We start from the raw sequence: 17,701 nt of genomic DNA on the forward strand, positions 1-17,701 counted from the left end.
CCCTTTTGTGTCCAGTCCCACTTGACATTTGGGCTTGATTTAAGTTACAGAAGGTTTAATATAGTACAGGAATAATGGGATTAGGGAGGGGGATATAGTGAAGACCATGGCACTGTGACCTAAAAGAATCTAGCCAGGCTTCAATTTGTTTACATCATAGTTAAAGCTTGAATATATGAATAAGAAAAACCTTCAGTTGAGAATGTATAAATAAATTCTATTTAGTCCATTTGTCCCTGTGGTTCTTCCCATCTTTTTTACGGTGCATTTCAAAAGTTCCCCTTTAAAATTAGAGGCTGGACTTAGGTGCCAACTTCAAAATGACAAGTGTGTTGCTCTACCAGGTTGATAGTAACTATAGTCAAACCCAGTCTTGGTTTTTTTAAGATCATCTCAGCTTTAGATTTGTTAGCTTTATTGCCATTTTGTATGTTTTGTTCCAACTGCCCCCCCAGGGTCCCCATTTGCCCGGGCCAGTGTGAAGAGCAAGAACGAGAGCTCGTCTTACTTCAGGAGGAAAGAGAAGAGGATTCGCTTCACCATCCGCCGTCTGGTCAAGTCCCAAAGCTTCTATTGGACTGTGCTGTGTCTGGTTGGCCTCAACACACTGTGTGTAGCCATAGTACACTATGACCAGCCTGAGTGGCTCACCTATGCACTATGTAAGTTCCTGTAGTTGTATACTGTATACAGTAATTATCATGTAAACCAGTATGTGTCATTGTTGATCTTAACAGTACTATTATATTGGACCATTTATACACACAATAAAAATTCTCCAAAATGTCTTCAGTGTCTCCCACTGGCTTCAGCCACTGACATGATTTTTATTGCATAGGAATTTTTAAAGCAAAGCTATGTAACATATGAAAGTAGGGATGTCCCAGTCAAGTTTCTTTGGCCTTTAATATTGGGTATCTGTTAATACAGAGTTTCTCCCAAAGTTTGCTACTTCAGTGTTACCTTTGCATATGCACGCACGCACACACACACACACACACACACACACACACACACATACACACACACACACGCATGCACACAAACACACACACACACTTTGTATAGCTATCTTTGTAAGGACATTCGTTGACATAATGCATTCCCTAGCCCCTAACTCTAACCTTAGCCATCACAGCTAAATGCCTAACCACAACCTTTCCCCTAAGCCTGACCTAAACCTAATTCTAACCTTAACCCAAAAGTCAAGTCTTGACCCTCAACCAGTCCTTTGAAGGGGTCTGAGAAACTGAATACCAGCCAAAATGTCTTAACTCCCATGGTTTAAAATTTTAAATGGTCCTCAAACTGCAGGCCATACAAGTACACACAGACACACACACGGTGCTCTAGATACTGAGTGAAAAGGGGAGCTGGTCAGTCTTGGTCTCCTAGTCTACAAAGGCTCAACTAATTTTCATATGCATAGTTAATTATACTATTATATATTTAAAAATAGTATCTATTTTCAGCTTTTTCACAATAATTCACTAGCATTTGCATAATGACTTAAGACTGGGTAAACATACACTTACTGTATACTGCTTACTTGTACTGGGATTTCAGTGAGACAACTGTGGGCAATGTGGCAAAGACAGCACATTTCAGCAAGCTTCTGCTTGTTCATCGGGTTGAGAGACTGAGAAAAAAGTCAGGGTTTATACTGTACCACTATAGTTTTACATAGTCTGATACTAGTAGCTTAAGGGGGCTAATATTAGCAAGTTTCACATTAGGATTGCTGCATAACTGACTTATCTATACTGGTGCTACTGTTATCTAATGTGTTTGCATATATTATTATCCTGAAATTGTCATTTGATAACAACTCTTCAGCACAGTCATATTTGAAAGTTGCCAACTGAGCTACCTGTAGTATTATTAAATGTCAATTCTGGTCAGCCAGAAAAAAAGCAACACTGGTATCCTGCCTTAACAGGAAAAACTGCAGAAACACATGAGCAAACAAACATCACGCAAGTACCATTGTACATTTTACATACACACACACGTGAGCAAAGACACATCTTCATGGGAGATTACAGGAGTTATTTGCTAATACAACAGGCGTTTTCTGTGTCTAATTTACAGCAGCCACTGTTGAACAGACATCAGTAATCATCAACCCTTTTTAACCTGGCCTGTTGATCTGTGTGTTTTCTCTCTCTCCCTGGACAGACCTGGCTGAGTTTGTATTCCTGGGCCTGTTTCTGGCAGAGATGTCTATGAAAATGTATGGCCTAGGACCACAGAATTACTTCCACTCCTCATTCAACTGTTTCGACTTTGGGGTGAGTCGTCCTACTCAGCTGGCAGTTTGTTCAATCTGCAGCGGGTTTTAGAGTGTGAGCATGTGTAGTGCTGTACATGTAATTCAGGGCTGGTGCTTCAGAAGGAAAAAGATAATATACATAGAAAAGAAGACTGTGGAGGCCTGCTGCATTTACTGGGCTGTGTTTGCAGGTGATTATTGGCAGTATTTTTGAGGTGATCTGGGCTGCTATTAAACCTGGGGCCTCATTTGGGATCAGTGTGCTACGAGCTCTGAGACTGCTCAGGATCTTCAAAGTCACTAAGTGAGTCATCAGAAATGTCTGTGTACTGGGAACACTGGGAACATGCCATATATATTAAAGTGCCTGTGTGTGTAGGTACTGGAACTCTTTGAGGAACCTGGTGGTATCTCTGCTCAACTCCATGAAGTCTATCATCAGCCTGCTGTTCCTCCTCTTCCTCTTCATCGTGGTCTTTGCTTTGCTGGGCATGCAGCTCTTTGGTGGCCAGTGAGTCATTTGTTGCAAATTCTGCAGCTCATAATGAAGAAATAAAACAAGGATATCTTAAGAGAGTTTTATTATCATGTTACTTTTTTATTCTGTTTACATAATACTGTTATTATTTGGTTTTTATTATATTTTATGTAAATAATATTAAGATTTAGAGGGTTAATAAGGAAAACCTAAGAAAAAAATACTTATCATGTATTCTAGAAACATGAATGTTGTAACATGATTCAGCCCTCATTCACTGTGTATTCATAAGTTAACAACTGTTAAAATAGACAGTGGGGGGAGATGTACTGTAATTAGATCCCAGTAGACAGACAGGCAGACATGCAAAATGTCAGCATTAGCGTAGCTTTTCCATTTGAGAAGAAGAAATGCTCAGAGATCTGCCATGAGGTCATGCAGACTCAACACTCAGACTCATATGCTGTGCTGGAAATTTTTGCAGTAGCCTAATGGAGAAGACCGTAAACTGCTCCATCCTCCAGTAGGTGATGGAGCGAATGTGACTGTGTTGTGGCTTTGGATCCTGATCATATTCAGACACTGTTTGTTTTCTCCTGGAAGGTTTAATTTTGAAGATGAAACACCGACAACCAATTTTGACACATTCCCAGCAGCGATTCTCACTGTTTTCCAGGTAAAGGTTAATGTAATCATGCTTCTCGTGCTGCTCTGCTCATACTGCTGAACTGGACTCAGAAAGCAGCCTGTCTCTCCCCTGCAGATCCTAACTGGGGAGGACTGGAATGCAGTCATGTACCATGGGATTGAATCACAGGGGGGTGTTCACAGGGGAATGTTCTCCTCCATTTATTTCATTGTTCTCACTCTCTTTGGAAACTGTATCCTGCCCGATTGATCCAAATTGATTCACCTGTATAACTGTCAGTTATCACTGTCTAAGAATTTGTCACTGATTTGAAAAACAGCTGTAACTGTTGATATTTATTCTCTCTTTATCAATCATTTCAACTTTTCCTGAGACCACATATAACCAGACACACTCCTCAACGTGTTCTTGGCCATTGCAGTCGACAACCTTGCAAATGCCCAGGAGCTGACTAAGGTACAGTATTGCTTTATAGCTTGAGATATCTTGGCTTTATAGGGGTTTACAGGAGGAGATCAATAAACCAGGAGCCATGAATAAAAGTCCTTTAACTTCAATCAAATCCCAAATGCATACTGTATGGCCTTTAATGTTATGAGACAGTGAATATTGGTAGGATATCAGGGTACTGTGGTTTACTGTTTTCATAAGACTGCCCACTTCAGAAGGGGGGGGCTGTTTTAGTATGACTGTTGGAATGTCAGGTCAGTAAATCCACATAATGAACTGGCAGCTTTTAATACCTCACCACTGAAGACAAACCTGTTATCCATTATGTGAGTGACATCTTTAAGAAGTACCAGTTGTACGCACCCTCTAGGTGTACACATCATTTCCAATTGCCAATCCTAGTGTGTAAGTGCTAATTAGATCTTATTCATAACTAAGGAAGATAATCAATACCCTAATGTATTGATCCCTCAAATAGTGTTGACTAATAGCCCAGTACAAATAAAGGTCAGTTGGTAATAAAGGCTGGGTAAAACTCAGAGGGGCTCTTCTATAATACAGTAGTTTACAATAATTCAGTATCATCTACACTTCCACAGCACTACCTACTGCCTACCTACTCTTTACTACACTACTACAGGCTCACCAGCCTGCTGCTCTCACCTTCTCTTCTGTTTTAATACAGCAATTAATTCCACTTGCATTCATGTTGCCTTCTTTTTATCAATCGCTGCTCAGCTGCTGAGTTTTCACATGAAAGGCTTACCAGGAAAAGGCAGGATCAGACCCAGTAAACTTAATATGAAACATGATGTGCAGTGTTGAATTTCACTGTCAGTATAAACATGGGAAGTGGCTAAGAAAATAGTGAATGAAAAAGAATTTGGAAATATGCAATATACTGAATTCAATAAGTCAACATTTTGAATTCATCACAGTTTGTTTCAAATATAGTTGTGGCTATCGTTTAGATAAATGCAAGATTTTGCAATTTTCTGGAGGACATACAGTATGGGACTGTGACTGACTGGCCAGTGACCAAAAATAGCCCCTTTTTCACATTTCTTAGTCAGCATGCTTCAGGGACCACACATCAGCTAAACGTTCCTGAATGCTCAGATCTAGTAGATCTTCTGGTTGAAAATAACCAACTGTGCTGCACAGATAAGGGTCATTGTAATGTTACATTAAGGCCCCAACCTTTAAAAACACTGGCTTTATCTACTGTATGTATGTATTTTCTTGCACATACTGTCCAGGATGAAGAGGAGCAAGAGGAGGCCATCAATAAGAAACTCGCCCTCCAGAAGGCCAAGGAGGTAAAGGAGGTCAGCCCCATGTCAGCCGCTAACATTTCCATAACAGCGTAAGTCAGCCTCTTCTTTATACTCTTCTTTGCTCCAACTTTCTGAAGTCTCTGTTCTTTTACTTTATCAGTCAACATACACAGACAGGAAAGACACACAGGAATTCTAGGTACCTTTGTTCTATAGCTAACTCATCAGACTTGCTAAAGACCAGTTCACTAAAAAGTCAGCACACATTTCTCTGGAGGGCCCACATTGAGAGAATTTTAATGTTATTTCCACCCATCCTCTTTCATTGTTTAATGCCCAGATTAGCTTGATGACTGAAACATTCAATATTTGAATATAATAATACACACAGGGCTCCAGTATTATTGTGTTTTGGTACTGATCTCAACATTTAGTCAAATAGTACAGTTTGACAGTTTTTTGTCCAAACCAGCTTTACAAATTCAATTTGTCTTTCACATCACTAATTACTAATTTTGCTTGTTTGTAGATTTCAGTCTAACCGCCTTCTTTCAAACGTATGTGGAGTGTTTCCTTTGCTCATTTTAATACAAACGTGAATAAAGTGAAAACAGATTTACAGAATCTTGCTGTCCCCGTGTACCTGACGGCCCATTTGTGTGACATTTTCTTTCTGGTTCAGTCTCTGTCTTGTGTTTCTCAGCTTTGACTGCCCATTACATTGAAATGTGATGCGATGCTAAGGGACAGAAGAGACAGAGAAATGTCACATGGTGTCTGGCTGTTTCTCTGACTTCATCCTATATGATGTTCCCCCTCCCCAATTTTTGTTTTGTGCATGTGCAGTTTTCTAACACGCAGTCGAGGTAACGTGCACTCTAGCAGCTCATCCATCTGCAGCGTTAACTCACTGTGAGTTATTACAGTTATTCTCCATTCATTCTTAAATCCTCCCATTGCCCTTATTTCATCCCACTCCTGCTGCTAAACCCTGTGTTATTCTGGTGTCATCATTATGTCATTCTTCTGTGTGAATTGTCGAAAGGAACATGGTATCTCTTCTGCGTGTGTAGAGCTGCGTGGGTTTTTATATTTCCATTCCTGTGTTCTTTTCTTTGTATTGACCTTGGAAAGACAAGTATCCCAAGTGTCTGTCAATGCTCATAATGCTCTATCTGACTGCTTGTGATCAATATCCACATGTCTGAGAATCACTGTTTTGAGTGTCTGCACCTCTCATTTAGAAAAATTCAAGATATCATTTTTCATAATGTTTGTGTCCATTGTGTTCATTTGCAGCAGTGATTCATTTCTCATATTGGTTATAAATATGTATTGTATGTTAATATTGCCATGTTAACTCAGGAGACAGATAGACAGATGCCGAGTGACCTAGATATAGACAGAGTAGTTGCTGAGTTTCTTATTTATTTTCAGAATGGTTTGTAGTGAGATAAAACGTGGGTTTTTGAAGCTTGGTAAAGCAGGAAAAATTCTACATTTTGTCATACTATCAACAATGCCCCAAAACACAATGTTGCACTGGAAGATAACATGTTTTTTGTTCACCAGAAGGCACGCACACACACACACACACACGCACACTTGTGCTTTTATCTTTGTGAGGACACTCATTATCATAATGCATTCACTAGCCCCTTACCTTAACGATCAGAACTACATGCCTAACCCTGACCCTAACACTAAACCTAATTCCAACCTGACCCCTAAAACCAAGTGTTTACCCCCATAAAGGTGCTTAACAAAGTGAGAACCAGCAAAAATGCCCTTACTTTCCAAAAGTGAAAGGGCGGCTTTGGCTGAGGACGTAGAGCATTGTCTCCAGTCGGAAGGTTGGTAGTTGAATTCCCGGTCTCCCAAGTCCACAACTCGAAGAGTTATTGGGCAAGATACTGAGCCCCTAGTTAGCCCTGGTGGCCAAGCAATGACTGATAGTGCCACAGTCAGTAAGAAATTTCCCTGTGGGGATTAATAAAATATGATACATTTAAAATGTCCTCTGTAGCAAAAAATACTTTTTTGGTCCTCACTATATAGCAAGTACTAGAACGCACACACAACACAGTCCACAATCTTGTTTCCTACAGATTGTGCTTTTTTGCTTTGTAGGAACCATAATCACTTGTGTTCACAGCCAACATTTTCATTGAATGACTGAAGCACTGCTTTTATTAACAGCAGGGCTGTTGCCAGGAGATGGCTGGGGTGGTTGGCAGGCATACAATGGACACAACTGTCACGCTAGAGTCCCATTGGCGATTAGCTTTAAGCAACAAAAACGCTTTGTCTAAGGTTAGGAAAAGCGCATAGTTTAGTTGAAGATAAACAAACATGTAAAATTATTGTTAACATTTTTTTTACTAAACCACAATCTTTCCTAAACCATAACCAAGTGCTGTGAGCGCATAAGCATTAACCATCTAACAGTTGGTAACAGTTTAAGATACGATACATAAAAATGTGCATAGTTACTAGGGAACGAGTGACTAGCACATGAGGAAGGATCTGTGACGTTCAAAATGACTAATTAATGCTATGTAATGTGAATCATGAAGTAATGAAGTACTACTGAGTAATCTAACTAGTGTTAGGTGTCACCTCACTTGAGGGGACATATAAATGGTATGTAATGATGAGGCAATCATCAAGTAATAAAATACTACTGAGTACTCATTGCGATGCATCATTTTACTTGAGGGAACACATAAATGGTGTGTAATAATGAAGTAATTATGAAGTAATGGGGGACTACTGAGTAACTACTTAACAGAACGGATCACTGCCTGAGAAGGATACAAGTTGTACAGGTACTGGAGAGATGAGGGGGCCGCATAACAACAGATGAGGTAGTGGGGCTACTTCATAGGCTAACTAATCAATATGATGTATGAGTATTTAAGGTTTCACAAAAATAACATGTTCAAGTAATGCGTAATGAATGAGTGGTTACTATTTTACACCCTACAATGTTTGAATGGCAGGTAATTAAGAACAAGTCGCAAAGAAAATGGGGAGTAAGATCGACTTAAGCATAATTCTGAAGTAATCATTACCTAATGATTCACTGACGTGGCATCTCCCAGTCGGTTTTCTAGTAGAGTCCTACATTAGAAGTTATTAGGGTAGTACTTAGGAACGACACAGATCATTCTTCATGTGTTCTTCACTTGTACACAGTTTTCTGTACCGTACAGTAAAGTGTTACCTAAATGTTCAATAAGGCTGTAGCCACTCCAGGTGGATGTTGTGCTGCAAAATCAGATATTCTGGTGAAAACAAATACATTTATATTTGTGACTTGCCAAATGCCAAATATGCAGACTAACCACATATCTTTATTACAGTCATTTAAAGGAAAACAGAATCTGGTCAGAGTTTACATTTCCAAAAAATGTATTTGCCATTGCAGTTTGTTTGTATATGAATGTAGTTTTTATAAGCCATAGTTGCAGTCCCACATACATTGTCCTGCTGCCCCAAGTACTTGGAGCACCAGATGTGTACAGATCTGACGCTGAATATAGTCCCCAACAAATGCACTGTTTTCCTGTTTGAGTAATGTTTGTTAACAGCTACAGGGACCAGATGTTTTAGGAAATTATTGAGCCTTTTTAATGAAACTTGTGAGGTGTTTTTAAGGATTTACATCTTCAACTGGAACAAATGGAATTGAGAGTCACAAATCGAGTTAGGAAGTCAGAAAGCATTGTGAAATAGATTAAGACATTGCGAGTTTTAGTCTTTTATTGTGATTTTTTTGACAGTAAGAAAAATGTCAACAAGCCTTAATTTCTTTAAACTAAAATTCATACAGATGAAATTATAGGCCAAACAAGTCCTCAAGAGAGGATTCAATGTACTGAAAGTAGCATTTAAAGCCAAGTAAAACCACTAATTCTGTCTTTTAGCTGTAGACCTACAGAATTTTCCAAACAACAATGTGCCCTAGAGCTGCTTTTTAATTGGGGAGTGATGATGTGTGAGCTCAGCTGGGACTAAGATAATAAACCCCTTCTTGCTGCTGGCAGCAAAGCTTGAATATCACAGAAACTGTAGCAGCCTAAAGAAGAATGTGAATTGCTGGTGCTGCAACAATTTTTGGAAATGGTGCAGTAAAATGTAAGGAATGTAGTTTTGTGATTGTTGTATTTGAGTAAACAATGCATTTTTACATGACCACTGTATGTGCATTTGATGACCAAATGAAATGTTACTTGAAAGGCTTCTACAAGATCTCCATGGTTATTAAGTTAGTAAGACTTAATTTAACGTTTTTGTTGCATGTAAAACTGTTACAAGTAAAAACACTCAATAAAGAAACCAAGCTAGAATTCAACATTTTTTTTTACTGTCAACAAATCACAATAAAAGACTAAAACTCGCAATGTCTTAATCTATTTCACAATGCTTTCTGACTTCCTAACTCGATTTGTGACTCTCAATTCCATTTGTTCCAGTTGAAGATGTAAATCCTTAAAAACACCTCACAAGTTTCACAAGTTTCTTTGCTCAAACAACTGAGATGGACAGATTGGATAGATTTTCCAATGCACACTTCACTGAAACAAAGGCGAAAAATAGAATTAGTAGTGCCAATTTGCTGTAACTCCAGTGCTTGACTCTGACTGGATTCTCTGAGATGTAAATTTCAATATCAGATAGGCCTACATACACACACCAATTACAAAGTCACAGATATCTCCTGTAACTGGATTATGAGTCAAGCTCTGTTTCTCCAGTTACTTGTATAACCCTGGTTCTCGCAGGAATATAGGTGATATGTCACAATATGAGATTGCCTCACCCACCCCACTGCCATAGTGAGATATCAAAAGAAATGATATGACATGCAGCCTTAGGTTACCTGCATTACACCTGTTCTCTGAGTAGCAGAAGTGAGATAGCTCAATATTCAAGGAAGCATTTGTGAAACACTGAAACAAAAGGTGAATTCCAATTCCGTTATTGGTCCTTGGTCCTTGATTCCCACTTGACCTGGAAGTTGTTCCAGTCCGCCATGATGAAGGACGCCCCAAAGCTCTTATTTCTGCTCTGAGGGGCGAGGAATGAGGAGGCTGCCTGAAGGTGCTATAACCAAGGCTACCAATTGGCATGCCCACTTATTGGAAATCAGTTTGTGATTGGATGAAGGATTGGAGGAAAGGACGTGACATGTCAATTAAAGCATGCTTCCTCATTTATCTCTCCTTGCAGTTTGTCCTTTTTCTTTCATCTTACACTGGCAGTAATAAGCCGCAAGGAAAAGATGCAAGTGAGGGAAACAGGGAATGCATTTAGTTAATTGGGATTCACCTATAGACTATGAATGAGAACTACAGTACTAACAAGTCAAACATTCCATAGCTATTTAACACTGTAGTAGCACAAGTGTATATTCAGTGTTAAATATTTTTATTTCCTGTTCCCATTGTCTTCTTGGAGTTTTGTATGATTTTGCATCTTCCCTGTACATTTCTCCTCCTGTCAATTTTTGAAGTTTATTTGTCCCCACTGTACTTCTGTCTGTAACTTGTTTCTTCTCTTGCTCTGTTTGTTTCAACGTTGCTCCCTTTATGTGTTTGTAGGAGTTATGGCTACACTCCAGTCCATCACTTCCTGAGGTAAACTCAACCACCTGCTAGCAAGGTGGTTGATGATTATGATTCCATGCATTACAAACATACTGTACATCCTTGAAAGCAAGACCACATAAATAAAACAGAGTCTCCCTGCTTTCTTGTCATGCACACTATGTTTTGGGCATTTCTCTCCCATGTTGCTCATCCACCTCATAGCAGGAGCTCTTAAAGAGTACAGTGTGCTTGCTCTTAGCGTTTTACATGCTGTACTGTATATTGAAGGTGAGTATGGACAGTGCAACCCCAGGATGATGAAGAATTGGGAACATGAAATAATGTTTTTTTAATTTATAATGCCACATTAAGAAATGGCATTTTACCACCATAAAGTCAACACCATAAAATCAAGGGCAGCGATAGCACTGTTTATACTGTAGTTCACATAGTATAAAAAGTGCATGCATTTGGTCATTTTGAAGTACTGTACACAGACATTGACAGAAAAAAGAATGTCAAAGCATGGTAACATGGCCATGCTTGGCCTTTGTTCAGGCATATCCATGGAAGATGGCTCTACACAGTAGACTGTGATAAATGGACCCAGTGATTTGCTGTTGAAAACTCCATTACACCTTGGTCATAATGTAACTCATGCAGCATGTAGGGACTATGTGTGCTATCATGAGATGTAAAATGAAATATACTGCTGATTTTATATGCCAAGAGGTCATAAAGTATAGTGTACATACAGTACATACTGAATGTGTCACACCTCAAAGGAAACCATGCCTGTCGGTATGTTCATTGGAAATGCTCATATCCTTACTGTAGAATACAAACAGTTGACAAAACCTTGGCAATAACATCAAAGTAAAGAGTTTAGAAAAATATTTTGCTATTGTAATATCAGTGGTTGGTTATGATTTCTCTGGTTCTTCTGCCCCTCCCCTAGTAAGGAGCAGCAGAAGTCAGTGAAGACCATGTCAGTGTGGGAGCAGAGGGCCAATCAGCTGAGGAGGCAGAATCGGGCAAGTTGCGAGGCTTTGTATAGTGAGTTGGAGCCTGAGGAGCGTCTCCGCCTGTCCTCAGCGCTTCACATCCGGCCAGACATGAAGACCCACCATGACCGGCCACTACTTGTTGAGCCCTGTGATGGGCCTTTCCTTGGTGGCCACCAGCACCACCGTCACAAGCCCTGCATGTCAGAGGAGGCTGTGGCTGCTGCTGACCCTCCTTCTGTGCCTCACCAGCCCTGCCACCACCACCACCACAGAGACAGGGACCGGGCCAGAATGAAAGAGGAGACAAATGATAATGGTGATACCACTAAAGAAGGTAGGCACCACATCCATCACAGCCGCTCCAAAGACCATGACAGTAGCCGGGGCAAAGAGGGGAAAAGTGAGAGGTCCCATAGCCGAGAGGGAGGCAGGAAGCATCATCATCAGAGCTCAGTTGATGACAGCGGAGGTGGAGGAGTCACAAGCGAGAGAGAGCATCATCATCATCATTCCCACCGGCAGTCCCGAGGGGGCAACGGGACAGTGAATAGTGGAGGGAGGGGAGAGCGAAGGTCCCGGCACAAAGATGGACATTCTTCGAACAAGGATGGGGATAGGAATTCCAGAGGAGACAATGGTGCCAATACAGAGAGGAGGAGACATCGGACTCATGGATCCAGGGGCCAATCCACAGTTGAAGGAGATGAGTCCAACGAGAGGGAGAAGACCCATAGACACAGGTAAAAATCTGAATTTCTGCATGGTCAAAACTCTTTTTTCTGAACTATGACTTTGCAGGACAAGTTCATTTGTACTAATAGTAGTTACAAATTCAAATTTAGGTAGCTTTTCATATCTTTTCTATGATGCCTTGTGGTCTGAAAGGCCAGTCACACATATTTTAGGTCTGTCCTCAAGTGTATTGGATTTGACTTGGCCTGATGTATGTCAGAGGGGCTGAGGACTATTGGTTAATAACATAAGCTATGAAAAAGAAAGCTTTAGCTTCAGCCAATAATACAGGGTCATCAGGTGGTTTGAGTCTGACCCACGACACAGAGATGGCTCAGTAGTGTGTCCCAGATCTATCTCTTATTTACTGGTATCCACACACTCAGCACCATCCATCCACAATAGATTAATTCACTTCATTATCACCAGCAACCAGAGTACTAACTGACAACAACCAGCCACCTCGATGTCGAGCCACACCGCATCCAAGGTTTGCATCATGATTTACAATAAAACTAATAAAATTCATTCAGTCATTTTACAGTGACCCCCCAATATTAATGCTGTTTATATTAGTCTTTAAATGTTTACATGGCTCCATCAGTTCACAAAAAATGTCACAGACAGTGGTGCCAACTAGCACAATCTACAAGCATGAGATATTTTTTGAGAATATACTATATATTAATATCTCAGATGCTATCTCTGTTATAGGGACAGGTTTGGTGACTCAGAGGGCGAGTCCCTAGCCATGTCTCCCCAGCAGGGGCCTGGGGGGACTAACCGGCCTCCTGACCGACCAGAGGACTCAGACAACCAGAGGAACGTCAGACGAACTGGCCAAACCTCCGTCCAAATTCCTCCTGTGACTATTACCTCCCCACCTGGGGAGACCACCCTCATACAAAGTCAGTACCAATGTGCACACATAATATGGCTCTTCTATGGCTACTTCCATCCCAGCCATTATATTGAAGGTCTCTGGACATAGTCACAGTTAAATGATTGAGTACTTAAAAAGTATTGAATTAAAGTGTTGAATACAGAAGAGAGCCATTTAATTTGAACAGAGCAAGGTGATCTGTTTCTTAAACAGATGAGTGTCTGCTGTTTGCACATGCAGTTTGTTTTTGTGTAGATGCCCCATGGGTGTCAGATTACATCACATCATGTAATCTGACATTATTAGAACCCCAGTCACCCCAGGAAGCAAAATAAAATAGGTGTTAGAAGGCATATATAGATATTCATCAGGTCTTTGCCTTTAGACAGGGGATGAATATTACCATGGGAAAATATTTTAATGAACTATTTACAAATCAGAAATGTGTAACACATGACATGTACATTAAAACAAAACACACCTACACTAAAAACATTTCACCGTCTTCCACTATCGGGTTTCTGACTGGACAGCCTAACCTCTGTTAAATGATAACAATAAATAATCTTTCACTGTACAGACTGCACCTAGACGAGGTGGAAGAAGATATTTGTTTTCTGATAATGTTTTCAGGACAGCAAATTAAATGGGATGATTAAGGGGATTGTTATTCAATTGACTCTGCCATGTCTGAGATTATTGCTGTCTGTCTTCACAGTGAACAGTATTGACTGTGAGACAATGCCCATGACTGAGAAGACTCTGGAGGATCTAGGTCAAAGTGGACCCAAACCCATCCTGCCTTACAGTTCCATGTTCATCTTTGGACAAACCAATCCGTGAGTCACCTCTGCTGTACATTGCCCAATTTTTTGCTTCATTGTGGGACCTCCACCTTAGTTAGTTAAGCCCTTTTCACACATGCACTGGAACCCTGAAATTATCTAGACATTACCCAGAGGAGCTGTATGTGAGAACACAGTCAGTCAGTTGACTTGACTTTTAAGCGGACATTACTCTGCCAGCTCCCTAACACAAAGTCTGTGTGAAATCTGAGCAAACCCATTTAAGAAAACAGCTGTGTATAGTCTGGAGCAGGGGTGGCCAATTCCAGTCCTCGAGGGCCGCTGTCCTGCTTGTTTTCCAACTATCCCTGCCTGATCTGCTGCTGATTACCGGGCTCAGGTAATCAGGTAAACTGGAAGATACCATCTTAGATGAAAGTGGAGTGAGGAAAGATAAAGTGAACTGGTATCTTCCAGCTTCTGACTGACTGAACACACCTGAGCCAGGTAATCAGCAGCAGATCAGGCAGGGATAGTTGGAAAACAAGCAGGACAGTGGCCCTCGAGGACTAGAATTGGCCACCTCTGTCTGGAGTATTCACAACGAGCTAGTGGGCATGTTGATGACGCTCTATCATATGACTGCCGTGAAACTGGAAGATTACAAACAATGGTGAAGAAGAACGCTGATTTACAATTGTGTATATAGTCTAGATGCATTTAACAGATCTATATGTACAAGGTATATTTACAGGTCTTGCATTAAGGGTTCTTGTCCATGCTGGACTGAGGCAACAGTGTTAACCACCATGTCACTGTGCCACCCCAGAAATCATCAGCTTTACTAAAACATTTCTGAACCTGTTTAGACATTTCACACAACCTATGGCTACCATAATTTCACATTCTCAAATCCCCAAAATATGTTATTATTATTATAGAGGAAAGGAAAAAGACAAATCACAAGCACTTTTTTGTAACAGTTGCAAGCTCTGGGGAAGAGCCCACACTCCAGGTGTGCCTGTTCTCTTGGGAAGGAAGAGATAAGCAGAGACCAGCTGTCTGGCGAGTGTGGCACCTTCATACTTTACTGTCTTGGAAGTCAGATGTGGAGTTGAAATTGTGTATTCTAATGCAGTAAAAGTCACAAGGAGTTGTTTGTCCCTTGTAGTCATGGAAACGAGGCAAGGCCTTTTGATTTTTTTTTATTTGCAAAGGATGGTGTGATAAGGCCTTACAGCTACAACTGTCTGGGAAACACAAAGCAGAGTCTGGTCTATGCACTGGGGGGTCGGTGAGGAGACATTCTGCTCCTCAGTGCCTGGAAATCAAAGTTAGTTATTAATTCTGAATATTCTGAGTTCCTCAGAATAAAACATCTCTTCAAAATGTCTCTTCAAGATATTCCATGGATTTGAGGGCACTACAGATGCATGGCTGGAGCAAGTTCGGGTGAAAACCAGGGCTTTGATCTAATTTTTGTTCTGTTGCTGTGTCTTCCCTCTGTGATATCAACTCATTTATTTCCTATCTATAAACTAGCACATCATCATGTCCCAACCTGAGATCTCCAAATTCTATATCGCAGTGGGTGCTAGTGTATTGAACTACTACTTCCAGTCCACCTCCCCTCTGTGGTTGCTCTCCTACTGACATTCACCATTATCACAAACATTAAGGATAAATTAATCCAGAATAAAGTAAAGATATACACCCAGGTTCTTGGAAACTACAATAGTAAACTACATTTCCTATGTGTACTTGTACAAAAAAGCAAAAATGTGCTGTATTTAGTGTTTAGCTTTTAGATTTGGCTTTTTAAAATCATTTTTGTCTGGTGAAGATCTAGTTAATAGGAGCCTGCTTTTATGGAATACTTGCTTTACAGAGACAGCATAATCCATGCTATATCTCTGTTTTTCTCTCCCCCCGCACCCATATGTCCCTTCCTCTCTCTCCTCAGGGTGAGGCGGCTATGTCACTACATCGTGACTCTGCGTTACTTTGAGATGTGCATCCTAGTTGTCATTGCTATGAGCAGTATTGCTTTGGCAGCAGAGGACCCTGTCTGGGCAAATGCCCCTCGCAACAACGTGAGACACAGTGCACATATAAATACATGACTACACAGAATATTTCAATAACGGAGATAAGAAGTATTTCTCTTTTAAATTATTTTCTATCTAGCATGGAGTTTTGATGCTAGTTAAACTAACTCGTTAAGTAATGAGAACACTAGTATCTTTGCCTGGTAGATCATTGATTCTGTGCTATATGCTAGCACATGTTGTGCACACAGCTACCAACCGAAATGATACACTGGATTATACGTATAGTATATACTGCACATATGTAGTACTAAATCAGTTTCTTTTTTTTCAGGTGCTGAAATATCTGGACTATGCTTTCACTGGTGTTTTCACTTTTGAAATGGTGATCAAGGTAAACATTTTAATTTTTAGGTCAACAGAACAAACCTTTGCAAACACCTTCCTCCACTTTCCCAATAGCAGGAGGCATGTCTCCTCCAAGTCTTCTACAGTACAGCTGAACATCATTCTTCCATGTAGACAGATATGAAAGGGAATTAGAAACGGAAATAGTACCGTACTATATCACAAAACTAGATGGTGAGGGTTCCGACATGTTTCTTAGGAAGGCCATATTTATTTACTAATTTGTTGGAATGGTATCAAAGTACATATCTTGGTTGCAGGTCTTTTATTTTACTTTGTCCTTTTTTATCCAGTGTTTGAATCCCATATGGCATTTCATTTTAAAAAGTACAGTCCTCATGCCAGACTAATACTGTATACTGCCTTTTAGATTATAATAAGGCGTAATATATAATAATAATAATAATAATAATGAGAATCCTATTTAAAAATATGCTTTGAGTTCCATATCTTTGAAGCATCTCCTATTTCTTTCACCGGGGACATAGTATATTAATATAATGTTTTAAATGTCAGGTATTATACTGATTCTTAAAGAAGTAGGTACTTTTGAGGCATTAGCAGACTGTTTAAAGATTGAGGTGTTTCATGTCTGTGCAGATTCTCAGTCATCCAGGTCATAGTAAACTGAAAAAACCTTAGAAAAAATCTGATGAGAACTGATGAAGCCTCTTGGAGGAGAGGTGAAACGTCTTCGATCTAGAAATCTAAGTCCGGTTGACTGAGGTGTTTCTCCCTCTTATTTATCTAAGAATAATAAGACATTTTAACTGAGATTAATTTTAGATTAATTTCAGGTTATTAGGTTTATCACAAACAAACCCATATCTATGAAAAGAAACAGTGTTCTGTCTTACTTATTATTACAGCTACAGTATGATTTTAGGTGACTGATGAATTGCCATGGCCAGGGGTTCAGGAGCAAATAACAATAATAAAGTCAACAAAAGACAGCCCTAGTGTGTGGATCTAGAAAGGTTAATGGGCATTGAAACTTGGTTGTTTGATCCAGTTTCTCTTACTTGTTCAGTATATATGATAAGATAAAATAATCTGGTTCCCCTAGTTCAGATCTTTTAAAGAATCAAAAGGTATTGCCATTCAGGCTTGTCAAAAGC

General features: G+C 40.0%; 1 protein-coding gene across 1 annotated transcript in view; it reads left to right on the forward strand.

Moving 5' to 3' along the window:
• LOC109959665 (voltage-dependent N-type calcium channel subunit alpha-1B-like) overlaps nt 1–17,701 on the forward strand; it is a 163,498-nt gene that overhangs the window by 80,665 nt on the left and 65,132 nt on the right. Inside the window, 15 exon segments of the mRNA XM_020599203.1 lie at nt 447–662; nt 2,179–2,291; nt 2,464–2,576; nt 2,652–2,783; nt 3,354–3,426; nt 3,514–3,631; nt 3,788–3,855; nt 5,109–5,215; nt 5,973–6,038; nt 10,733–10,768; nt 11,679–12,467; nt 13,174–13,367; nt 14,061–14,181; nt 16,091–16,220; nt 16,510–16,569. Of these exon segments, the coding sequence (XP_020454859.1) occupies nt 447–662; nt 2,179–2,291; nt 2,464–2,576; nt 2,652–2,783; nt 3,354–3,426; nt 3,514–3,631; nt 3,788–3,855; nt 5,109–5,215; nt 5,973–6,038; nt 10,733–10,768; nt 11,679–12,467; nt 13,174–13,367; nt 14,061–14,181; nt 16,091–16,220; nt 16,510–16,569 (2,336 nt within the window).

This window comes from Monopterus albus, unplaced genomic scaffold (genome assembly GCF_001952655.1).
Source record: "Monopterus albus unplaced genomic scaffold, M_albus_1.0 scaffold40.1, whole genome shotgun sequence".
Lineage (NCBI taxonomy): Eukaryota > Metazoa > Chordata > Actinopteri > Synbranchiformes > Synbranchidae > Monopterus > Monopterus albus.